The following is a 19,060-nucleotide window of genomic DNA, read 5'->3' on the forward strand; positions in this document are numbered from 1 at the left end:
ACTGTAGTACGATGTCATAACCAGGGTCTCGACGTTGAGACAATCCATCCACCTTAATTCAGATGTTCCTTTCACTTAGACTCATTTGTGCGTGTGTGTGTGTGCACGCGCGTGCATGTGTGTGTACCAAGTTCCATACCATTTTGATCTCCTGGGTCAGTTTGTGTATCCAGGCAAGATACAGAATGATTCCATCACCACAAGGATTTTTATAAAAATCCTTTACCCTTTTATAATCACACCCACCGCCCTCCTGGTTCTGCCGTCACTCTATCCCCCCGGCAGCTTTTGAAAAGGACACATTTTCCTAGGAATCCCCTGGCTGGGACGCCTACTGAACCGAAACTCCCGGCTTGGGCTCGGAAATCTGCCCTGTTCACAAAGATGCTCGCTGGTTCCAGGGCTGGGACAGGAGGCGGACGGGCAGAACCTGGACCATCTAGTTGTGCCAGGAAGCCAGGGGGCAGTGGAAACGTAATGAGCCGTGTCCCAAAAGCTCAGAAGCCAGCTCGGGCATCTGTGAGTCCACACTGATGATAAACAGATGAATAAACTCACAGGGGAGAAGGAAAGGCTCTCGCTCATAGCAGAACGACAAGGACCCACCGGCAAATGTCGGGGCGCGGTTGACAGAGACGCACCCTCATTTCGCAGCCGCCCTGGCAGAGACTGCCTCAGGTGAGAAGCAGCCGTTGTAACGGCTTCTGCAATGGTTTCCGATGCTTCTCGCTTCCTCTTTCCAAGTTAATACATTGCTGTTCAATGGTGACAAGTGCTGCGAAGACAAAACCAGATAAGGGGACGAGAGCGAGCCTGGGGCAGGTGTCGGGGTGCCATTTTACGCAGGGAGGGGGCCACAGGAGGCCTCTCTGAGGAGGGGACATTCGAGCTGAGACCTGAGGTCCTTGAGGGAGTGAGTCACGATGATATCAAGGAAAAGTGTTCCAGATGGAGGGAACGGCCTGTGCAAAGGCTCTGTGGTAGCATTTGAAGAACAGTGGGGCGGCCTGTGTGGGTGGAGCAAAGGGACTCTAATCAGAGGGGCGGCAAAGACCCTCTGGGCCTTCAAAAGCCATCTGAAGGGGCCGGCCCGGTAGCGCAGCGGTTAAATGGGCACGTTCCGCTTCAGCAGCCTGGGGTTCGAGGGTTCGGGTCCTGGGTGTGGACATGGCACCACTTGTCAAGCCATGCTGAGGTGGGTGTCCCACATATAAAGTAGAGGAAGATGGGCATGGATGTGAGCTCAGGGCCAGTCTTCCTCAGCAAAAAGAGGAGGATTGGCAGCAGATGTTAGCTCACGGCCAATCTTCCTCAAAAAACAAAAAAAAATAGGAGGGCGGATGAGGAGACAGCGGTTGGTGTCATGAGCTAGACCTTCCATCATCATGTGGGATCGACGGTGGCCACCACTGCAAGTCAATGGACAGGACGGTTCTCGACTGTGATGGCCACAGTGCATCAGAACCACCTGGGAGCTCGCTGGAAACGCACATTCTTGGGCCCCACCCCAGACCTCCTGCCTCAGAAACGCTTGGGGTTGAGGGCCCAGTGATCTGTGTTCTTAAGAGGCCCCCAGGTGATTCTGACACACACACAAGATTAAGAACCACTGACTTTACGACATGATGGTAAATATTCTAAGAAAAAGGAACACGTGAGTGACTCCGAGGAGCCCCACTGAGAACCCAGTCATTTTTCATTTGAAATCTTCGGGTTTTCTTCTTCTTCTTCTTCTTTTTGAGGAAGATTGGCCCTGAGCTAACTGCCGCCAATCCTCCTCTTTTTGCTGAGGAAGACTGGCCCTGAGCTCACATCATGCCCATCTTCCTCTACTTTATATGTGGGACGCCTACCACAGCATGGCTTGCCAAGCGGTGCCATGTCTGCACCCGGGATCCAAACCGGTAAACCCCGGGCCGCCGAGAAGCAGAACGTGCGCACTTAACCGCTGTGCCACCGGGCCGGCCCCTTTGGATTTTATTTGTATTGTGTTATTTTGTGTTTAGAAGCAATGCACCAGTGTATTTCTTTGGTGGGACATTGTAAGTGTCAATAGGTGGCAGATAATAGAAAGATGGAGAAACAGAGAGATCAACTAAAGAGACAGGGTCCCCAGCCACCACCAGGACCCAGACCCATTTGTCTCTGTGATCCCAGCGTCCAGTCTCAGAGGATGGGCACAAACGGACCAGGAGCGGGACAGCCTGGCCCCTGATAAAGGCCAGCTGGCTCCCGGCCACCGGGAGACCCCATCTCAGAAGGAAGAAGTTACAGCCACGCGAATCCCTAATTTAAAAGCTTTCCCACCATGAGGATGTGGTGCCCCTGGGAGCCTCCTACCCGGCTGGTGAGAGTGGAAGATGGTGCAGCCACTCTGGGAAACAGCCCGGCAGCTTCTGAAAAAGCCAGACCCCTGATCACAGCACACCCACCAAGGCGACGCTCAGGGATGCACACAGAGACGTGAAGGCAAATTCCAGCCCACAGATCTGTACGCGGATGCTCACGACAGCTTTACTCAAGACCCGCCCCAAATGGAAACAACCTAGATGCCCATCGGTGGGGGAACGGATCAGCGAAATGGGGTCCATCCTTGCAACGGAATACTAATCGGCGACAAAAAGGAACGCAGTGCTGATACACGAAAAAACACAGACGAGCCTCAAAAACATTATGTCAGTGAAGAACGGCGGACGCAAAAGACCACATCGGTTAGGAGTCCATTTCTATCACATTTTTAGAAAAGGGAGATGCCGTCGGAGACGGAAAGCCAGGGATGGGAGGGACATTCCATTCCATTCCAAACGGACAGGAGGGACATTTCCGAGGTGATGGACGTTTTCTAAAATTCATTGTGGGGATGGCTTTGGGCAAATTTCCTAAAAATCGTGGAACCATGTGCTAAAGTGGGTGACCTTTACCTCCATGAACCTGGCATTGAACTTTCCGCCAGGAGAGGGCGCCGGAGACCACAGATTCAGCTCAGAGATTTGTGGGGTCCCCTGTGTCATGTGTTGTCCCCGACCCACCCCCCGGTACAGGAAACAGCCGGGACCCTCTGGAAGGCCTTCTGCAGTCTCCCCACACCTAGGGGGGCTCCCCGAGACAAAGCCACCGCTTTCATTGGGCTGACGCCGTTGGAATTAACCATTGGCCACCTTGGAATTTGCTGGGAAGCCCTGGGCAGCCTTGGATGGGCCTCAAATGACAACCTCAGCCCCTGATGGGGGGATGGAGGCCAAGCCACCTTGGACCCCAGGCTGAGAAAGAGACATCGGAGGAAAATAAGCACATGAGGAAAAAATGCACGAGGATGGACGCGTCTCATCCCTCAGCTGTCCCCTGGCCACGCGTGGAGAGCAGACGAGAAAGAACCAGATGAAACGACAACATCACTCAGGAGAGCAGCAGACAGGGGCGCAGCCTCGCGGAGAAGAGAGTTTTAGGTTGAGTTCTGGAAGGCAGGTGGAAAAGAATGGCTGAAACGTAGATCATTGCTCAGCAGCCACCCAACGTGGGACCGGCGAAGACGCCCCCAAATTCCTCAGCACCAGAACCCGCAGGAGATGACAACCGTGTATCATTTCGAGCCGCTGAGCTTTGGGGGACAGCCTGTTTCTCAGCAGGAGCTGACTAATACATCTGGACGCCTTTAGAAGCGAAAGCTGGGCCCAGGAGATGCAAAACCCACTTCTGCATCTTCCACGTCTTGCATCTTCCTCCAAGCCTGGGTCCACGGGGTGGTCCGGCCTAACGCCACGACGTGGGCAGTTCCGTGGCGGGAACCGAATTCAGATCTGCGCCTTAGGGTGTGGGGGTTATAAGGGTACCTCCCGGAGCAAGATGACCTGGCTTCCAATCCTAGCTTAGCCGCCTAGTAACCGTGTGACCCCGGGTAGGTCAGTAACCCTCTCTGTGCCTCGGTTTTCTCCTCTGTAAAAGGGGACTATCAGGATTCATGGAGGATTAAGCGAGTGCTCTAGTCACTTAATTTATCTTTTGAGCCCTGTAGAGGGTAGAATTGTGTCCCCCCCAAAGACACATTGATGTCCTGACCCCCGCTACCTTGGAAAGTCATCTTATTTGGAAATAGGGTCATTGTGGAGGTAATTAGTTAAGATGAGGTCACACTGGGGCCGGCCCGGTGGTGCAGCAGTTAAGTGCACACGTTCCGATTCTTGGTGGCCCCAGGTTCGCCGGTTCGGATCCCAGGTGCACACATGGCACTGCTTGGCAAGCCATGCTGTGGCAGGCGTCCCACATATAAAGTAGAGGAAGATGGGCAAGGATGTTAGCTCAGAGCCAGTCTCCCTCAGCAAAAAAAAAAAAAAAAAAGAGGATTGGCAGCAGTTAGCTCAGGGCTAATCTTCCTCAAAAGAAAAAAAGAAAAGATGCGGTCACACTGGAGTGGGGTGGCCCTAAATCCAATGACTGATGTCCTTATAAGAAGAGGGAAGTTTGGACACAGACACACACAGGGGAGAGGGCCACGGGGAGATGGACACAGCCGCTGACATGATGCAGCACCCCCAGCCCAGGAGCGCCCAGGATGGCGGCCACACCAGGTGCTGGGAGAGGCGGAAGGACCCTCCCCTGGGGCCTCCGGAGGGAGCATGGCCCCACTGACCCTTGAGTCTGGACGTCTGGCCTTCAGAACGGGAGAGAACAGATTTCTGCTCTTCTAAGCTCCCCGGTGTGTGGTCATCTGTCACAGCCGCCCCGGGAACCCACAGAAGCCTGTTTCCACCAGGTGGCAGAAGGCAAACCCCAACCAGTTCTGGATAATTCAATAAATTCCCTGCCCCCCAGGGCCAGGTCTAAGCTCAAGGTGGTTCATGTGGCGTCTGGGAGCCAGGGCAGCTGGGCCATCCCGGCCTCGAGCATCCCCCAGCCCGGCCAGCGTCCCCGTCCTCCTCCCCTCGGTCATTCTTCCACGGTCTCCACACCAGGCTCCTCTCCTGGCGGCTTTCTGCAGCTTCTCCCTCACTTGGGTCACGTGGCTATTGTTTCTTGCCCACGTGGGTCTCTGGGAGGTTCTGGGGATGGAGGAGAGAAGGGGGGAAGGGTTGAAGCCTGTCACCACCTCCTTGTTGTCACTCCACAGCCCGCTCTGCCCCCAGGATTTTCTCTTGAGCCCTCTGCCCGGTCCACACCCAACCCAGGTGACCCTGGGGCCTCCGGGGGGCCGGGGCCGAGGTCTCCAGGGCCAGCCCTGGGAGTCTCAAGCTTTAAACCTCTCTTGTCTCAAAGTTTCCTCCAGACTGTGGATTTCCCGGCCAACCCCAACAACTCCAAAGCCAGGAGATCTTCACTTCCTCCTCTGCCATCTACCGTGTCCCCCGTCTCTTCCCCAGGCTCCAGGAGGCTGTGCCCCTGCTGGCCAGGCCAGGGCACGCCAGGGTCAGCACCCGTCCTGGAGGGCACCCAAGATTCCAACCCCACAGGCGGGGGCTCCCGACCAGTGAGCACGGCACCGCTGCTATAAAACGCTTCCAATTTCTACATGGACCCAAAATTTTCCTTTTTTAAGAATCTCTGATCTGTGCTGTCCGGTGCAACTTTCTCCCGTGACAGGAATGTTCTGGATCTGCCCTGCCCAGGGCAGGCGGTCGTCCCCAGCCACGCGTGTGGCTGCTGAGCAACTGACACGTGGCCAGTGCGCCATCTGAGGAACTGAGTTTTTAATTTTATTTAATTTTAATTCGTTTTAATTTAAACAGCCACTGGTACCCGGTGGATACCCTAGGAGACGACACAGCCTTGGATAAGCTGCTGGGCCCAGATGGAAGGCAGAGGAGAGCCCAGCGGCCAGAGAGAGGCAATGAGCAGGCTGAACCATAAATTAAAAAACCCTTCAATTAAGGGCCGGGTGAGGGATCATGGGTGAAAACCTTTTTGGCAGCTCCTTCGTGGCAGCTCCCACTTTTTCTCCTCCTGGACCAGCCACAAAACCTGTTCCGTGTCTGTGTCATAACCTCCGGGATTACACACCCCAAGAACAGAACCCTTCATGTCATGCGTGCCTGTCCCCATGACAAAAGCACAGAACAGGGGCAAACTGGAGAATTCTCAGCATTATACAAATTTTGAACATAGCAGAGTTTATAGCCACCGAGATTCCAAGATTAGCTCCAATCCAATCCACATTTGGAGAAAAAATAAGAAAGAGAGAAGGGGGGGGTGCATTTTTAAAAAGGACATCAAGGCCTGACTGAGGTGGCGACCTCTGAGCACATTGCTGAAGGTGAAGGAGCCAGCCGATGACTGTCAGGAGGGAGACTGTCCCAGGCAGTGGAGGAAACAGCCAGTGCAAAGGTCCTGGGGTGGGCAAAAACGCAGCCTCTCATTCCAAAACTCTGGACTGACCCTTCACGTCTCGAGGAGGCATTTGAAACGGGCCAAAAACAGAACTCTTGAAACCCTCCACATTCTCGCCTCATCTGACATCATCCCAGGCCTAGGACACCCACGGGCGCCTTCCCACCGTGGCCTTGAACCCGGAAAAAACGGTACCAGCCTCAAGGCCTTTGCAATTCCTGCTTTCGGGTCTCAGAGCTTCCGTCCCTGAGCTTGGAGGGGTCAGTCGGGAAAATTCACTGAGGAAATGCGGAGCCCCGGTCTCAGCTCAGAGGAAGCATAAAAGGGAGCTGAATGTTCCGCAGAAAGGGGCCCTAAAGCTTCCTTTGCATTGCACGTTATTTGACATTGAGGGAAAAGTCACAGCTCACATCTAAGGACAGGAGTAAGATTCCGCCCCCCCACCAAATCCCAGCCCCCACCCCCAGCCACAAGCCACTCCGGGGCATGGCTACAAATGCCCAGGCTTCTCCCCAAACAACGCAGCAACACGCCGCCCGGCCCCTCCCCAAGCTGCACCCTCTGACCCCAAGCCCTTTGCCCTTCCGAAGATCCTCGCCCCGGCCAGGACCCCAAACCCGCCCGGGGCTCCGCACGCTGCCCTTCCCCCGCAGCGGGAGCGCAAGGGTTAAGCGGCGGGCGCCTCGTGCGCTGATTGACAGCCCGACGGGCGGCCGGGGCGAGCCGGCCAATCAGCGACGGCGGCCGCAGCCCACGTGGGCGAGAGGCCTCGCGATTGGCGGGCGCCGCCCGCGGCCGCCCGCGGAGCCCGGGCCCACGTGCCGCTGCCGCGCGCTCATTGCTCGGCTTCGCGGGGCAGGTGGGGCGGGGCGGGGCCGGGGGCGGGGTGGGCGGGGCCCGACGGGTCAAATAGCCCCCCCTCCTCCGGGAGGGGGGTCGCGGGCAGGCGTTTCCTCGGGGCTTGAACTCGGCAGGCCCTCGCGGCCTCCTCGCTGCTCCTCCTCCGGGGCCTCCAGTCTTGGGGCGGTGGGTAGAGCCGGCGGGCCTCCTGGAGGAGCCCGGGGTCCCCGCGCTGGGGCGGAGGCTGGAGGGGCGTCGAGGCAGCGGAAGGGAAGTTAGGAAGGGGCTTCACGCTGCAGGAGTGATTGGGGTGGGGAGAGGTCTGTTTCCTCCTTAAGCCACCCTGCCAACTCTTACTCATCCTACAAAACCCCTTTCCAATGATGTCCTCCCGCGTTTTCGGAAATTGGCTCAAAACTTAAAGTTAAGCTGCGGTGTCCTTCTCTGGGGGCCCCCAGCCCTGACTGCTCCTGGCAGGGAGCGCATGCGTCCAGCCCCGTCTTCATCCCCCCCCCTCCCGCCTCATAGGGTGAGGCCTCTGCGTCCCCACCGTTAATCGGGGCAGCTGGAGGCACTAGAGTGTTGGATGAATGAACATAGGAGGTGGGGAAGGCAGTGGGTGCGGGGGGCTCAGGGAGGGGATGGGGGGCCCAGGACTGGGTCCTGGAGGGGAGACCGGGGCTGGTGACCTGTCGCTGCCACAGGATCTCACATCTCTATTACTTTTAGAGTCTCTGGCTAAAATCTTTGAGACACGACCGGAAGATGACCTCCTGGGGCCGTCCCAGCCCCCAGGGGCCCCCTCAGAGGACGGTGAGGAACTCGGGGTGGCATTAGCCCCTGGGGGGAGGGGAGAGCCTGGGGGCTGTGCTCACATCTAGTTCTCCTGCTCCCGATGGAGGGGACAGGGACGCTGGCCAGGCCTTTAAGCTGTGGATACTAACCCATCGTCCCACCTGACAGGGGCCAAGGCTCTTAATTAAACCTCTTATCAGCCAGGTGATCAAACACGTAACTACATCAACTATTTGGTTAATAGTTTACAAGCAAAAGCCTCCCCCTCCCTCAGCCCTTCCTTCCCAGATCTGACCATTTCTAACAGTGGGGGCCGGAGGGGGGCCCACTCCTTCTGTGAAGGGCCGGAGAGTGGAAATTTGGGACTCGAGGCCAAGATGCAAGATGGCAAGCTCCTCCGTGGGTACTTAAGGAACCAGAGAGCAAGCAAGTGACCTTCGGGCGTTAGGAGGTCCCGTCCTGACGGCAGGGCTGTGGGAGGCTGTGGGGTTGGTGACCCGTCCCGCAACCCTTCTAGGCTCCGGGCCTCAACTCCCAGGATGTCCTGGACCAACTCAAGCAGCAGTTTCCCAGGTGAGGGCGATTCTCGGGGGGTGGGGGGGGCGGGTGGGTATAGGTCCTGCCTTGGCCCTAACTCCCCCCCAGGGAGAGAATCCGGTCTCTCGGGGGCCCAGAAGCCTCTGCCCCCAGTACAGCATCCATGTGGGGGTGGGGGGTGGGGGGGGGCATTAAAAATCTTGCAGTAAAATCATATTCACGTTGACACCGCCTTAAATGTGGCTCCCGAAGGGACTGACTCCCTTGCCAGATGGACCCCCATTCCCACCCTGGGGGGCATGCACGAAGGCTCCTTCTGGGGAGGGGTCTGAGCTGCCTCTTCAGCGGGTCTGTCTCCCCTGCCCCCCCCCCCCCAGGATCCCCCCTCACTTGACGACCCAGATGGAGCATGTTTACTACTTGGTGAGCCACTCGGGGCCCCCTCCGGAACATCCCAGAAAGGCAGTCCTGTTCGGCCCCCTCCCCTCCTTTTCCTTCCTTTGGCCGACTGAGCCACTGGAGGTTTTCTCCACGGATGCAAACCTTGCTGCGAAGACTAGAGCTCTCACACTTAAAGGGGGGCTCCTGGGGCTGGCAGTTGGTCCTGTAGGATCACGGCGTGGAGCCGGAGTCCCTGCCCTCCAGGAGTGTATGTTCTAGCGTGGGGTGGTCTTCTAGAACTTTCCGCCATGATGGGCCTGTCCCATATCAACAGAGTCCGATGCGACACCCGCTAGCCGCACGTGGCCCCTGAGTATTTGTAAGCGAACTGAATTTTTGACTTGATTTCATTTAAACAGCTGCCCGTGACTAGCGGCTGCCACGTTGGACGGGGCAGCGCTAAGGGGAGGAGAGAGCGGGAAGTGGAGAAACAAGTCAGAAAGTGTAAGCGCTTAAAGAAACTAGAAGCCGAGGGGAAGGACGTGAGCGAAGATTCTGACCTACAGGTCAGGAAGGGCTTCCTGGAGGAAGAGGCGTTCACAGGGAGATGGGGAAGATAAGCAGCTCCTGTCTCCCCTGGAGAGAACGGGGAAGGGTATGCCAGGCAGGAGGAACAGCCCGTGCAAAGGCCCTGGGGCAGGACTGCACCTGATGTGTTGGAGGAACAGCAAGGAGGCCCGTATGGCTGGAGCAGAGGGAGCGAGGGGGACAGAGGGAGGAGAGGAGGCCTTTGACCTTCACACTGAGAATGAAATCCAAGGCTCTCCCTAATTAGCTCCCACTCTGAGTGTACGAGGTAGTATCCCATTTGATGAGAGTAGGGACCAGAGACGTCGAGTGACTTGCCCGAGGTCACACAGCTGGGGAGAAGCACAGCCAGCCTTCAGATTCTGGACCCTGGCCCGCTTCCACCGAGCACCTCCCTGTGTGATCACTCTTGTTCCTTCTAGTTCCAGAAGATCCGCCAGGGCCTCCAGGAACATCACAAGCAGGTGAGTGACTGACCAGGAGCTCGGGGTGCGGCTGCCCCTCCTTGAGAGCGAGGAGGAGGGAAGGCAGGTCATGCGGGGCCTGGGGGGCAGCGAGCGGGACTCGGCTGCTCCCCCGAGGGCAGGGGGAGCCTGGAGGGCTGCGGGTGGAGGAGGGCGATCCCTGTCCTGGAACCCCACAGGAATGAGGGGACCCCACATCCTGGGAGCATCTCCTCTCCTGAGCTCTTCCTGCCCGGCCTCCCTCGGGGCCCCGCGTGGCCTGGACCAGGCCGGGCCGCTCAGCGCTCGGCGGGTCAGCTGCTGCGGCTGGGAAAGCCTGTTCTGTGCCAGGCACACCTGGGTTGTCATCTTCCGTGTGGCGGAGAGTCCACCAGGGCCAGGCCCACGCTCGAGCCAGGGGCGGGTCGGCACGGGGCGCCCTCCCCACGCGGCAGCCGCCTCCCACCCCTGCGTGACCTCCCGCCACCTGGCCCCTTTCTCCTGGGTGTTGGCAGGACTTTCTGCCTGTGCCAGATGTGACTGGCAGAAGGCCAGGGCCATGTCTGCAACTCAGCAGGGCCTGGGGTGGGCAGCGCAGGGAACAGAGAGAGACAGATCCAGAGCTGGCGGGGGGGGGGGGGGGAGCAGGAAGCAACCAGAACACGGTTATTCATTCAACAGATATTTCTCCGTCACCTGCTTGCCAAGTGGTGCAGTGGGCACCGGGGGAAACAGCAAAAAAAGAACACAGACAAACCCCTGCCCTCGGGGCGGGAGGAGCTGGGTGAACAGCAGTGTCAGATGGTGAGGGCTGAGCGAGGGGGGGTGGATTAGAGCAGCCCAAGGCGCTGGGGGTGGATTGCCAATTCAGGGTGGTCAGGGAAGGCCGCTGCGAAGGTGACATTTGAGCAGACCCTCGGAAGGATGTCAGACGAGGAGTGTGGGTGTCTGTGATGAGGGTGGAGGAGGCAGAGGACACAGCCCGTGCAAAGGCCCTGGGGCAGGCCCAGGTCTGGGGTGTTGGAGGAGCAGTGAGGAGAAGGCCCGTGTGGCTGGAGCAGAGGGAGCGAGGGGGAGAGTGGGCAGGGAGGGGACGGCGCAGGTTGTGGGGGGCCGCGGGGAGGACTTGGGCCTCTCCCCCTTGGGAGGTGGGAGCCTGGAGGGCTGCGGGCAGAGGAGGGCGGGCCCTGACTCAGGGGCTCTGGGCGCCCTCTGGCTGCTGCAGGGGGGATGGACAGCGTGGGGCGGCGGGGGGGGGGGGGGGGGGGGGGCGGGGGGCGTGCTGATGGGGGGGTGGGGGGCAGGACAGGACTGGAGGCCCAATTAGGATCATCCGGATGTGGGATGCTGGGCCTTAAGACCAGGTGGGTGGTGAGAAGTCATCAGATTGTGGCCTTCCTTGGGGAGGACCCTGACAGTACTTGCTGGGTGTCAAGATTGGGGGGCGAGGCCCCAAGGTGGGCCACTTCCGTTGCTGCTCATCCCAGGAGGTCACCCCCACCCCTATCGGGGATGATCCCTGGTAGCCTGGCTGGGGCCCCTCCCCTCCCCCTCCCCCTCCCCCCTCCCCCACCCCCACCCCCACCCCCACCCCCACCCCATAGGCGATGATCCCTGGCGTCCTGGCTGTCGCCCCTCCCCCGTTTTCCGCTCCCGTTTTCCGGCCTCCGGGCTGAGCATGGACAGTCCCAGCAGGCGGCCCCCTGCTCCCGCTGCCACCGCCGCTGCCACACGCGCTCCCCGGGGAGGACCAGCCAGCGGGCGGGCGGGAGGCACTTTTCAGGCTGAGTGCATTAAAGTGCCAGTAAATTGCGCATTAACGAGCCAGGGCGAATTGGGGGAGGCTCCCCTGGGCCCCCCCCCCCACCCTGCGCTGCTGGGAGGCCCAGCTGGAGGATCCATCACGCGGCCCCCGGGAGGCCTCCGCAGCCCCCCGCCCTCCCTCCCTCCCTCCCTCCCTCCACCATCCGGTTCGCCTCTGGGCAGGGAGGCAGGTAAACAGCCTGGCCCGAGTTTCTGCTGGTTTGGGCAAATTGGCTTCCATTCTCGGGGCCTCCGTTTTCCAGTCTGCAAAATGGGAACCCTGGGAACCGGTGCCTGGGAACCAGGACCGAGGGCAGTGGGCGCTCACCCCACCTTCCTTCATCAGTCGGTTTCTTTGTGAATCGAAACGTCCTCCCCGGTTTTGGAAGCCACCCTGGGCCAGCTGTGTTGGGAAGATGGGGTCCGTGCATTGCATGAAGAATAGGCATTTATGACCTGCTGACCGAGGGGACACGAGCCACCCACACGGGGTGGCGGGGAGCTCCCCCCAGCATCGACCTCCCGCTTAGGGGAAGTGAAAAACCCCCCCGGGGTCGTTTTGACTCAAGGCACCCACACAAAGGAAGCAGGGTCCCCAGATTTATGGCTTACAGATCCCAGGAGCACAGGGTGCCCTGAGGGGGAGCGCCAAACCGTCCCAGGAGATGGGGAGCAGGGTTCCTGCTGAGGTGGCTGGGGGGCTGCTTGCCATGCAGCATGGAGGGGAGGGTGCCTTAGGGAGGCCCGTGGGCGCTGCCCCCAGGGCCCTAGGGCAAGACCAGATCTGTGCCATCCTCCAAGTGGCACCAGCCGCATGAAGCTGGCAGCTGCCACACAAGGCAGACCTAGAACGTTCCTCACGTCCCTCTATTTCGTCTGGCGCTGGACTAGGTATAGCCACACACACGCACCTTTCCATATAGTCGCTTATCGTGCGTGACGAGGTGGTGGCGCTCCCCACTGCGAATTCTCCAGAGTCCTGACCACCAGCTTCCTGCCTCATTTCGTGGGGTCCTGGGTGGGAGGCTGGCCTGTTCTGGGGACCCACCGCTCCTGGGTCTCGGTGCCGTCCAGGTTGGCAGCTGTCGAAATGTGGCCGGTGGGCGGGAGGAATTGCATTTTTAATTGTGCTGGACTTCATGTTTAAGTAGCCGTGTGTGGCCGGGAGCCGCTGTGGTGGGCGCGCGGTCTCGTGGACGGAGAGGTTAGAAGTCGAGCTGGTACGTGTGTCGAATAAGTGCTGTGCGGGAAAAGTCTCAGGGTGTGTGGCGGGAAGGCGCATATTCTAGAAGGACAGACAGGTATCCTGTGGGTGGGTAGAAAAAAGAAACTAGGATTGCTCACAGTCCTTTCTATGTCCCTAGAAACTGTTACATTTGTAATCAGCTCCATTTTAAATATAAAATACTATAAGTGACCCTCCCACTGGGTCCCCTGTTGGCCTGTTGCTACCCACGCCCCCCCCGCCAGAGGTAACCATCGGTTTTTTAGGATCTTTCCAACATTTAAGCCAATTCGGATGTCACCCCCACACACGGGGACGTGTGGAAACACCATTTTGCCGCTTGAGGCCGTTTTAAGCACGGGGTGGCCTTCAGGCTTTCGCTTTCAAACATCCCAAGGAAAGCAGCTGGGCTGTGAAGCCAGGTCGGACTCTGTCTGCTGTATTATGACGGTGACTGGTCATTAGGGTTGGGTTTTATCACCTGCCACCAAGGCTGGCTTTATGCTGAGTGTAGGACAGAGGGCTCTGCGTTACCATGCATCGACACCAAAACCGGGTAAAGGCCCGTCTTACACACAAATCCGTGCCAGAAGGTTCAAGGTGGGGTGTGTCCCCATTTTGCACAAGGGGACAGGGGCTCACGAGAGGGATTCGTGCCCATGGCTGTCCGATTGTGGGGGCTCAGCTGGGGTGACGTTTCCCGCTCCAGGCAGAAAGCTTCCTACGGATCATGGAGACCTGCGGCCAGCCTCTGGGCTTCCAGGCGGGGGAGGTAGGATGCTGGGCCCTCGAGGAGGGAGGGGACAGGCTTGGGACAAAGGGCACGTCCTCGTGCCCCTTACGACCCCGTGCTTCCAGCTCCAGGACAGCCAGGTCTGCCCTGGTGAACAGGCCGAGCAGGACTCCTGGAGGCCGGCCAGCTTCGAGGCTTCCTGGCCCCCGGGGGGCAAGACTCCACGGCCCTCTAGTCTCCAGGGGCCACACTTCGAAGACGTCATGACCTCAAGGTCATCCGACTGGCTCCAGCAGCTGGACGGTGCCCCAGTCTGCCAGCTCGACGGGCAGCCGTCCTGGGACCCGGAGCCCCGGTTTTGGCAGGATGTTCTGACCGAGCAGCTCTGGCAGATGTTTGCCTGCGCCCACGATAGGGTGGACCAGCCGAGACACAGGAGTGAGTGCCCCCGAGGGGAGAGGGGTGGCCTCAGGCCACGTCGGGGGACAGCACGGGCTGAACTTGTCATCCTGCGTCTCCCTTTCCTCCTCCCGTTGTCATAGTGATGGAACAGGCGCCAGGCCTGGTGAGTAGCTGGAATCCGGAGGAGTGGGCGCCTGGGCTGGTGGTGATGCTGGCTGGGCCCCTGGGTCGGGGCGTTTGGTTCGTGTGGGGTTGCTGCACTCTCTCCTTGGCACCCTTGCCCCTTGGATGCCCTCGGAGGACTCAGGACCGCGTTGCAGCCCCGTCTGGGCGGGAGGACGGACTCGGGCAGCTGGTGAGGGCACGCTGCCCAGGCCTCCCCGAGTTTTTCTAGTTCTAAGGCCCGGGCAGGTCCTCCGGGCTGACCAGCTCGCCCCTTTCCTGCGGGCAGGAAAGCGAGGCCCCAGGACCACGCTGCTTCTCAGGAGGCGAGCTGCACACTGGAGGTGATCTGGGTAATGCCAGTGGGAGGGGGCAGCCCGCCCTGGGGTCCCCTGCCTGCCACTTACCCGCTCTTGTCTCTGCCCAGTTCTCAGCCCGCCTGTGCCCTCCCCCGGCTCCCTTGAGGGTTCCCGAGAAGGTGGCACAGGGCTGGGCCCTGAAAGATGGGGGGTGCTCTCCCGTGTGGCCCAGGTGAGACCCGGACCTGAGCGGCACCCCTTATAAAGTCCAGGGGGACCAGGTGGAGGGGGCCGACGGGGCTCAGCCATGATCCTGGTCCACCCACAGGAGCCTGCTAGACGAGCCTATCGATTTTTGAAGCCCATGTGAGTACCTGCACGGCCCCTTCCTCTGTATCCTGTTGTCGCAGGTAGAGGGGACCAGAGGTGGAGGTGTGTCTTTCTCCTCCCCCTTCACCACGGTACTGTCTTCAGTGACCGGAGCTGGGGGGTCTGGGTGGAGATATGCGAGTGGAGTTACGTTCGTGCCGACATCACTGCCCCTCCCTATGTAGCCAGCCCTGGGTTCAAGAGCTTTGGGGAAGGAACTCCCATGCTGTGTCAGAGCTGGATGCAAACAGTCCCAACCTTGTGTTTTGAGGCTAGGGGAACCCTGATAGGGGCAAGAAGACTTTCCGGAAGAAGGGGCATAATGGTTAGGACCTTGATGGATGTGTAGGAGTTTTCTGGGATAGGGCAAAGCATTCCAGACAGAAGGCAGTGGTGCTGGGTTATGGGAGAGGGAGAATACTTGGAGGGGTGTGGGGAGGACCTGGGGTAAGTATACTGTAGTGGAGAAATGAGGCCTGAGAGAGAACCCCAGCATCTGAAAAAAGAACGGAGCCCCTCTGGGGCTTGATGGGTGCCCCCCGCTCCGGGAAGGCTGGTGACCCCGAGGCCTCCCCTCCCAAGATGCTGGGAACCCGAGGACTTCGAAGACACGTGGAAGAGGCCGGATGCCTCGCCCTGGCAATCCAAGAAGTTGGCCGTCCCGCACAGAATGGAGAAGATGCGCACGCTGAACCATGGGGAGCCCGTGCTGGCCACGGCAGTCAGCAGCTTCACGCGGCACGCGTTCACCTGCGCCAGGGGTGGCGTCAAGGTGTGGAGTTTGACGGGTCAGGTGGTGGAGGACAGGTTTCCAGAGAGCCACCTGCGTGTACAGGTGAGGGTGGGGCTGGGGGCGGAGCTGGCCCCCTGAGGGGCTCGGCTGGCTCCTGGGGGCGGGGCTTGTGGGAGCAGGAAGCTCACCTGTGCCCCTGCCCATCGCAGACCCAGGGGGCCTACCTGCGCACCTGCCTGCTGTTCTCCAACAGCACGACCCTCCTGACCGGCGGCCACCACCTGGCTGGCGTGAGCGTGTGGGACCTGACGGCGCCGTCCCTGCACGTGCGGGACGAGCTGCCCTGCACAGGTCTCACCTGCCAGGCCCTGGCCGCCAACCCCGTGGACAGCCTGGCCTTCGCCGGCTTCACCGACGGCACCGTCAGGATCTGGGACCTGCGGGACCAGAGCGTGGTCAGGTGCAGCCCGGGGGTGGGCACGGCTGTCCCCAGAGCCCCTTCCGGCCTGGTCCCCTGGGCAGGGGTCCGTAGTCTGTAGACCAAAGTCCCTTCACCTGCTTAAACTCACGTTTAGGAGAGTCCAAGACTCGGGTTCACATCTTGGCTGGGCTGCTTCCTCGAAGCCCAGTCGTGGCACTTTTTGTCTGCCTCAGTTTCCCCATCTGTCAACCAGCTGTGGCTGGGCGGGTGGTGTTTCTAGTGCCCAAAGCTCAGAGTTTCAGCCCCGACCGCCTCCTGGCCAGGGACCTGCCGGGCCCCCCGAATGGAGCCAAGAGCATCGCCGTCAAAGACCAGAACGTCTGGACGGGGGGTCTGGACGCCTGCCTGCGGTGTTGGGACCTGCGGGCAGCCGGGGAGCCCCGGGAGTACCAATTCGAGTCTCAGGTGTGCAGGCTGGGATGGGGCCTGCTCAGCCAGGTAGCAGGTGCTCCTCAGACTAGAGAAGGAGGGGGATGTTGGCAGAAGAGCTGGGGGGTGGTACCCCAAGTTCAAGTGATGCTGGGAGGAAGACGAGGTCATTAGAAACCTCCCCTATTGTCCAACTACAGATGCTTTCGTACCTGTATCAGCTGCTAGGGGACCCGTGTAGTCTGTGATAACCCCTTAAGGTAGAGAGGACACGCCCATTTGACAGATGAACACACTGGGGCCCCGAGATGTGAAGTTGCCTGTCGGGCCCCCTGGGTGGGTCCCCGGGGCCTGCCTTCTGGGCCAGGCAGGGCCGTGACCAGCTTCCTCCCTACCGCCTACCCCCTACCCCCAGATAATGAGCCTGTCCCCCAGCCCCCGGCAGGACTGGCTGCTGCTGGGCATGGCCAATGGCCAGCAGTGGCTGCAGCCCACCTCTGGGGGCCAGAAGCACCTGGTGGGGTGTAAGGACAGCACCATCCTCGGTCTCAAGTTCTCCCCCTTTGGTGAGTGGCTAGGCTTGGGGGGGAGTCCCCAGCGGCCCCCAGCCTGCCACAGGGCCCTGCCGCACTTAGATCAACTCCACCCGACCGTTTCTGACCCCCCGACCCCCCACGTGCTGTGTGAGCAGGAGCCACTCTCAGCGATGCACGAGGGAGGTGGGGGGCTCCCTCCGTGTCTCAGATCCCCAGGGGTCTGGTCCTCGGCTACCAGCTTTCCTGGTGCCCTCTGTGTCCTTCCAGGCCAGTGGTGGGTGAGCGTTGGGATGGACGACCTGGTCAGCATCTACAGCATGCCCACAGGGACCATGGTGTTCCAGGTACCAGGGTGGGGCAGGCGTGCCCCCATGTTCGGGGCGCTCCGCCCGGGGTTCCCAATGCAGAGGCCCCAAAGGGACCACATTAGAACTGACAGGCAGAGTTTAGGGGCAAGGGTGGGCGAGCCCCCCTGCTCTACTCCTGACCTCCCCAGATACCCGAGACCTCCTCCATCATGTGCTGTGACGTGTCCCCCAACAACCGCCTCATCGTCACGGGGTCCAGGGACCACGCCTCCGTGTACCAGATCACGTACTGAGGGCCTCGCCCCGGCATCCCAACTCGGGGCCCTTTTTCCCTGTTCTTTTCCCCTAGTGAGGGGGTGGGTAGTGGTGGAGGGGGTGGTGGGTGGGCTGGCTTTCGTCCGCCTCGCACGACTTGGCCCGTGGTGTTTGTCACGCGTAATAAAGCAACTGGAAAAAGCAGAGCTGGTCTGGGTCTGCGTCCCGTCCCCCGGCCGTCCTGTCGAGGTTTGGAGGGACTTTGTCCAGCGCAGCTCTCTCAGATTTTGAGTCCACATTCTCTGCATCTGATCAAAGTCACCGACCCCCACTGTGGGGGGCAACTGGGTGCGGAGGACGCTCCTGCCCCGCTGAGCTCATCTCTCCTCGTCTCTCGGAGCGAGGTTTCCAGCCACGTCCTGCACAATTCCAGGATGATGTTCTCGGTCCTTCCCAAGACGACGGCCCCTCAGACCACGGCTTCTCATGCTCCCATCCAGGGGCAAATCTAACCCCCAGCAGATGTCTGGGGACGTCTGTGGCTGTCACACTGGGGGAGCTCCTGCATCGAGCGGATGGGGGCCAGGGATGCTGCTCAACGCCCCCCAGCACCTGGGACGGCCCCGAGGGAGTGACGTGGCCCCGATGTCAGCTGTGCCGGGCGGCAGAAATTACTTTACAGCCATAGCTCTTGGGGGCTGGCTGCTCGTCCACCCTCCCACCAGGGCCCCGAAACAACCCTTCGTTGGCCCTGTCCTTCAGGACAAGGAATGTCCAGACTGGCATCAACCGGTCTAGTTTCCTTAACCAGAGACTTATTCTGTCTCCATAATGTGCCTTCAGAAACGCCGCTGGGTCTGACTTGTGTTTCCAACAGGGACCCGGCCACTCCTTCCAGAAGGTTCCCAACAGCAGCCCTGCTTCCCCCACCCCAGCCCCTTCAAACCCACAGTGGTCCTCGTGGCAGCCCAGAGAAGCTTCCAGAACCCAGATCTGATTACGTTGCCACTCCCACTGGCCCCTCCCCACCCTGGCTCCCATTTCCTCGGTGGGCTCTCTCTGGTTAAGCTGGATCTGGAGACCTCGCTCCTGCCCTGCCCTCCTGGTTTTTGGCAGGCCCAGCTCCTCACCTCTGAGCCTTCGCACATGCTGTTCCCTCTGTGCCCAGCACAGTCCTTGGTGACCCTTCCCAATGGCCGTTTCCCCTCCTTTAGCTCTTGGCTTTGACGTCACCTCCTCCGGGACTGTGACATTGGCACAGCACCTTATGGTGAGGCCGGACATCACGCACCAGCTTTTAGGAACTATCTCTGGGCTCAAGGAGACAGGAGACACCCCGAATGCTTACGTGCTCCCTGATGTTCCCCAACCCTTGGAACGTGGGCAGTGTCTGAGAATGTTTGTGTCCAAAGGGGGGTCCTCTTGTCACAGACACATGGCACCTTGGGGCCAGGGATTTCAAAGCCTCGTCTCTCCTGCTCTG

General features: G+C 60.0%; 1 protein-coding gene across 6 annotated transcripts; it reads left to right on the forward strand.

Annotated features, from left to right (window-relative positions):
• Nucleotides 1–7,248: 7,248 nt before the first annotated feature.
• On the forward strand, nucleotides 7,249–17,781 carry TLE6 (TLE family member 6, subcortical maternal complex member). Of its 6 annotated transcripts, XM_070622490.1 has the most exons (17): nucleotides 7,249–7,344; nucleotides 7,888–7,971; nucleotides 8,471–8,526; nucleotides 8,868–8,913; nucleotides 9,882–9,923; nucleotides 13,640–13,702; nucleotides 13,789–14,101; nucleotides 14,206–14,228; nucleotides 14,517–14,571; nucleotides 14,655–14,758; nucleotides 14,855–14,892; nucleotides 15,478–15,730; nucleotides 15,838–16,088; nucleotides 16,373–16,514; nucleotides 16,894–17,044; nucleotides 17,282–17,358; nucleotides 17,511–17,781. In XM_070622490.1, the coding sequence occupies exons 2-17, from the start codon at nucleotides 7,924–7,926 to the stop codon at nucleotides 17,613–17,615; spliced, it is 1,767 nt and encodes a 588-aa protein (XP_070478591.1). In that variant the 5' UTR covers nucleotides 7,249–7,344; nucleotides 7,888–7,923; the 3' UTR covers nucleotides 17,616–17,781. The 6 variants fall into 6 exon arrangements, 5 of the variants coding, with proteins under 5 accessions (XP_070478591.1, XP_070478589.1, XP_070478593.1 ...); XR_011540707.1 differs by lacking the exon at nucleotides 16,894–17,044; XM_070622488.1 differs by having other exon boundaries at nucleotides 16,894–17,358.
• Nucleotides 17,782–19,060: the final 1,279 nt, after the last annotated feature.

Source organism: Equus przewalskii, chromosome 6 (assembly GCF_037783145.1).
Source record: "Equus przewalskii isolate Varuska chromosome 6, EquPr2, whole genome shotgun sequence".
NCBI classification, from domain to species: Eukaryota; Metazoa; Chordata; class Mammalia; order Perissodactyla; family Equidae; genus Equus; species Equus przewalskii.

Excerpts from the sequence above, each read along its gene's own strand:
- TLE6 (XM_070622488.1), top strand. The coding sequence starts at position 7,924 with ATGACCTCCTGGGGCCGTCCCAGCCCCCAGGGGCCCCCTCAGAGGACG. Across the intron at positions 8,914-9,881 it reads TGGAGCATGTTTACTACTTG|TTCCAGAAGATCCGCCAGGG; the intron begins GTGAGCCACTCG and ends TGTTCCTTCTAG. Across the intron at positions 14,759-14,854 it reads TGCTCTCCCGTGTGGCCCAG|GAGCCTGCTAGACGAGCCTA; the intron begins GTGAGACCCGGA and ends GTCCACCCACAG.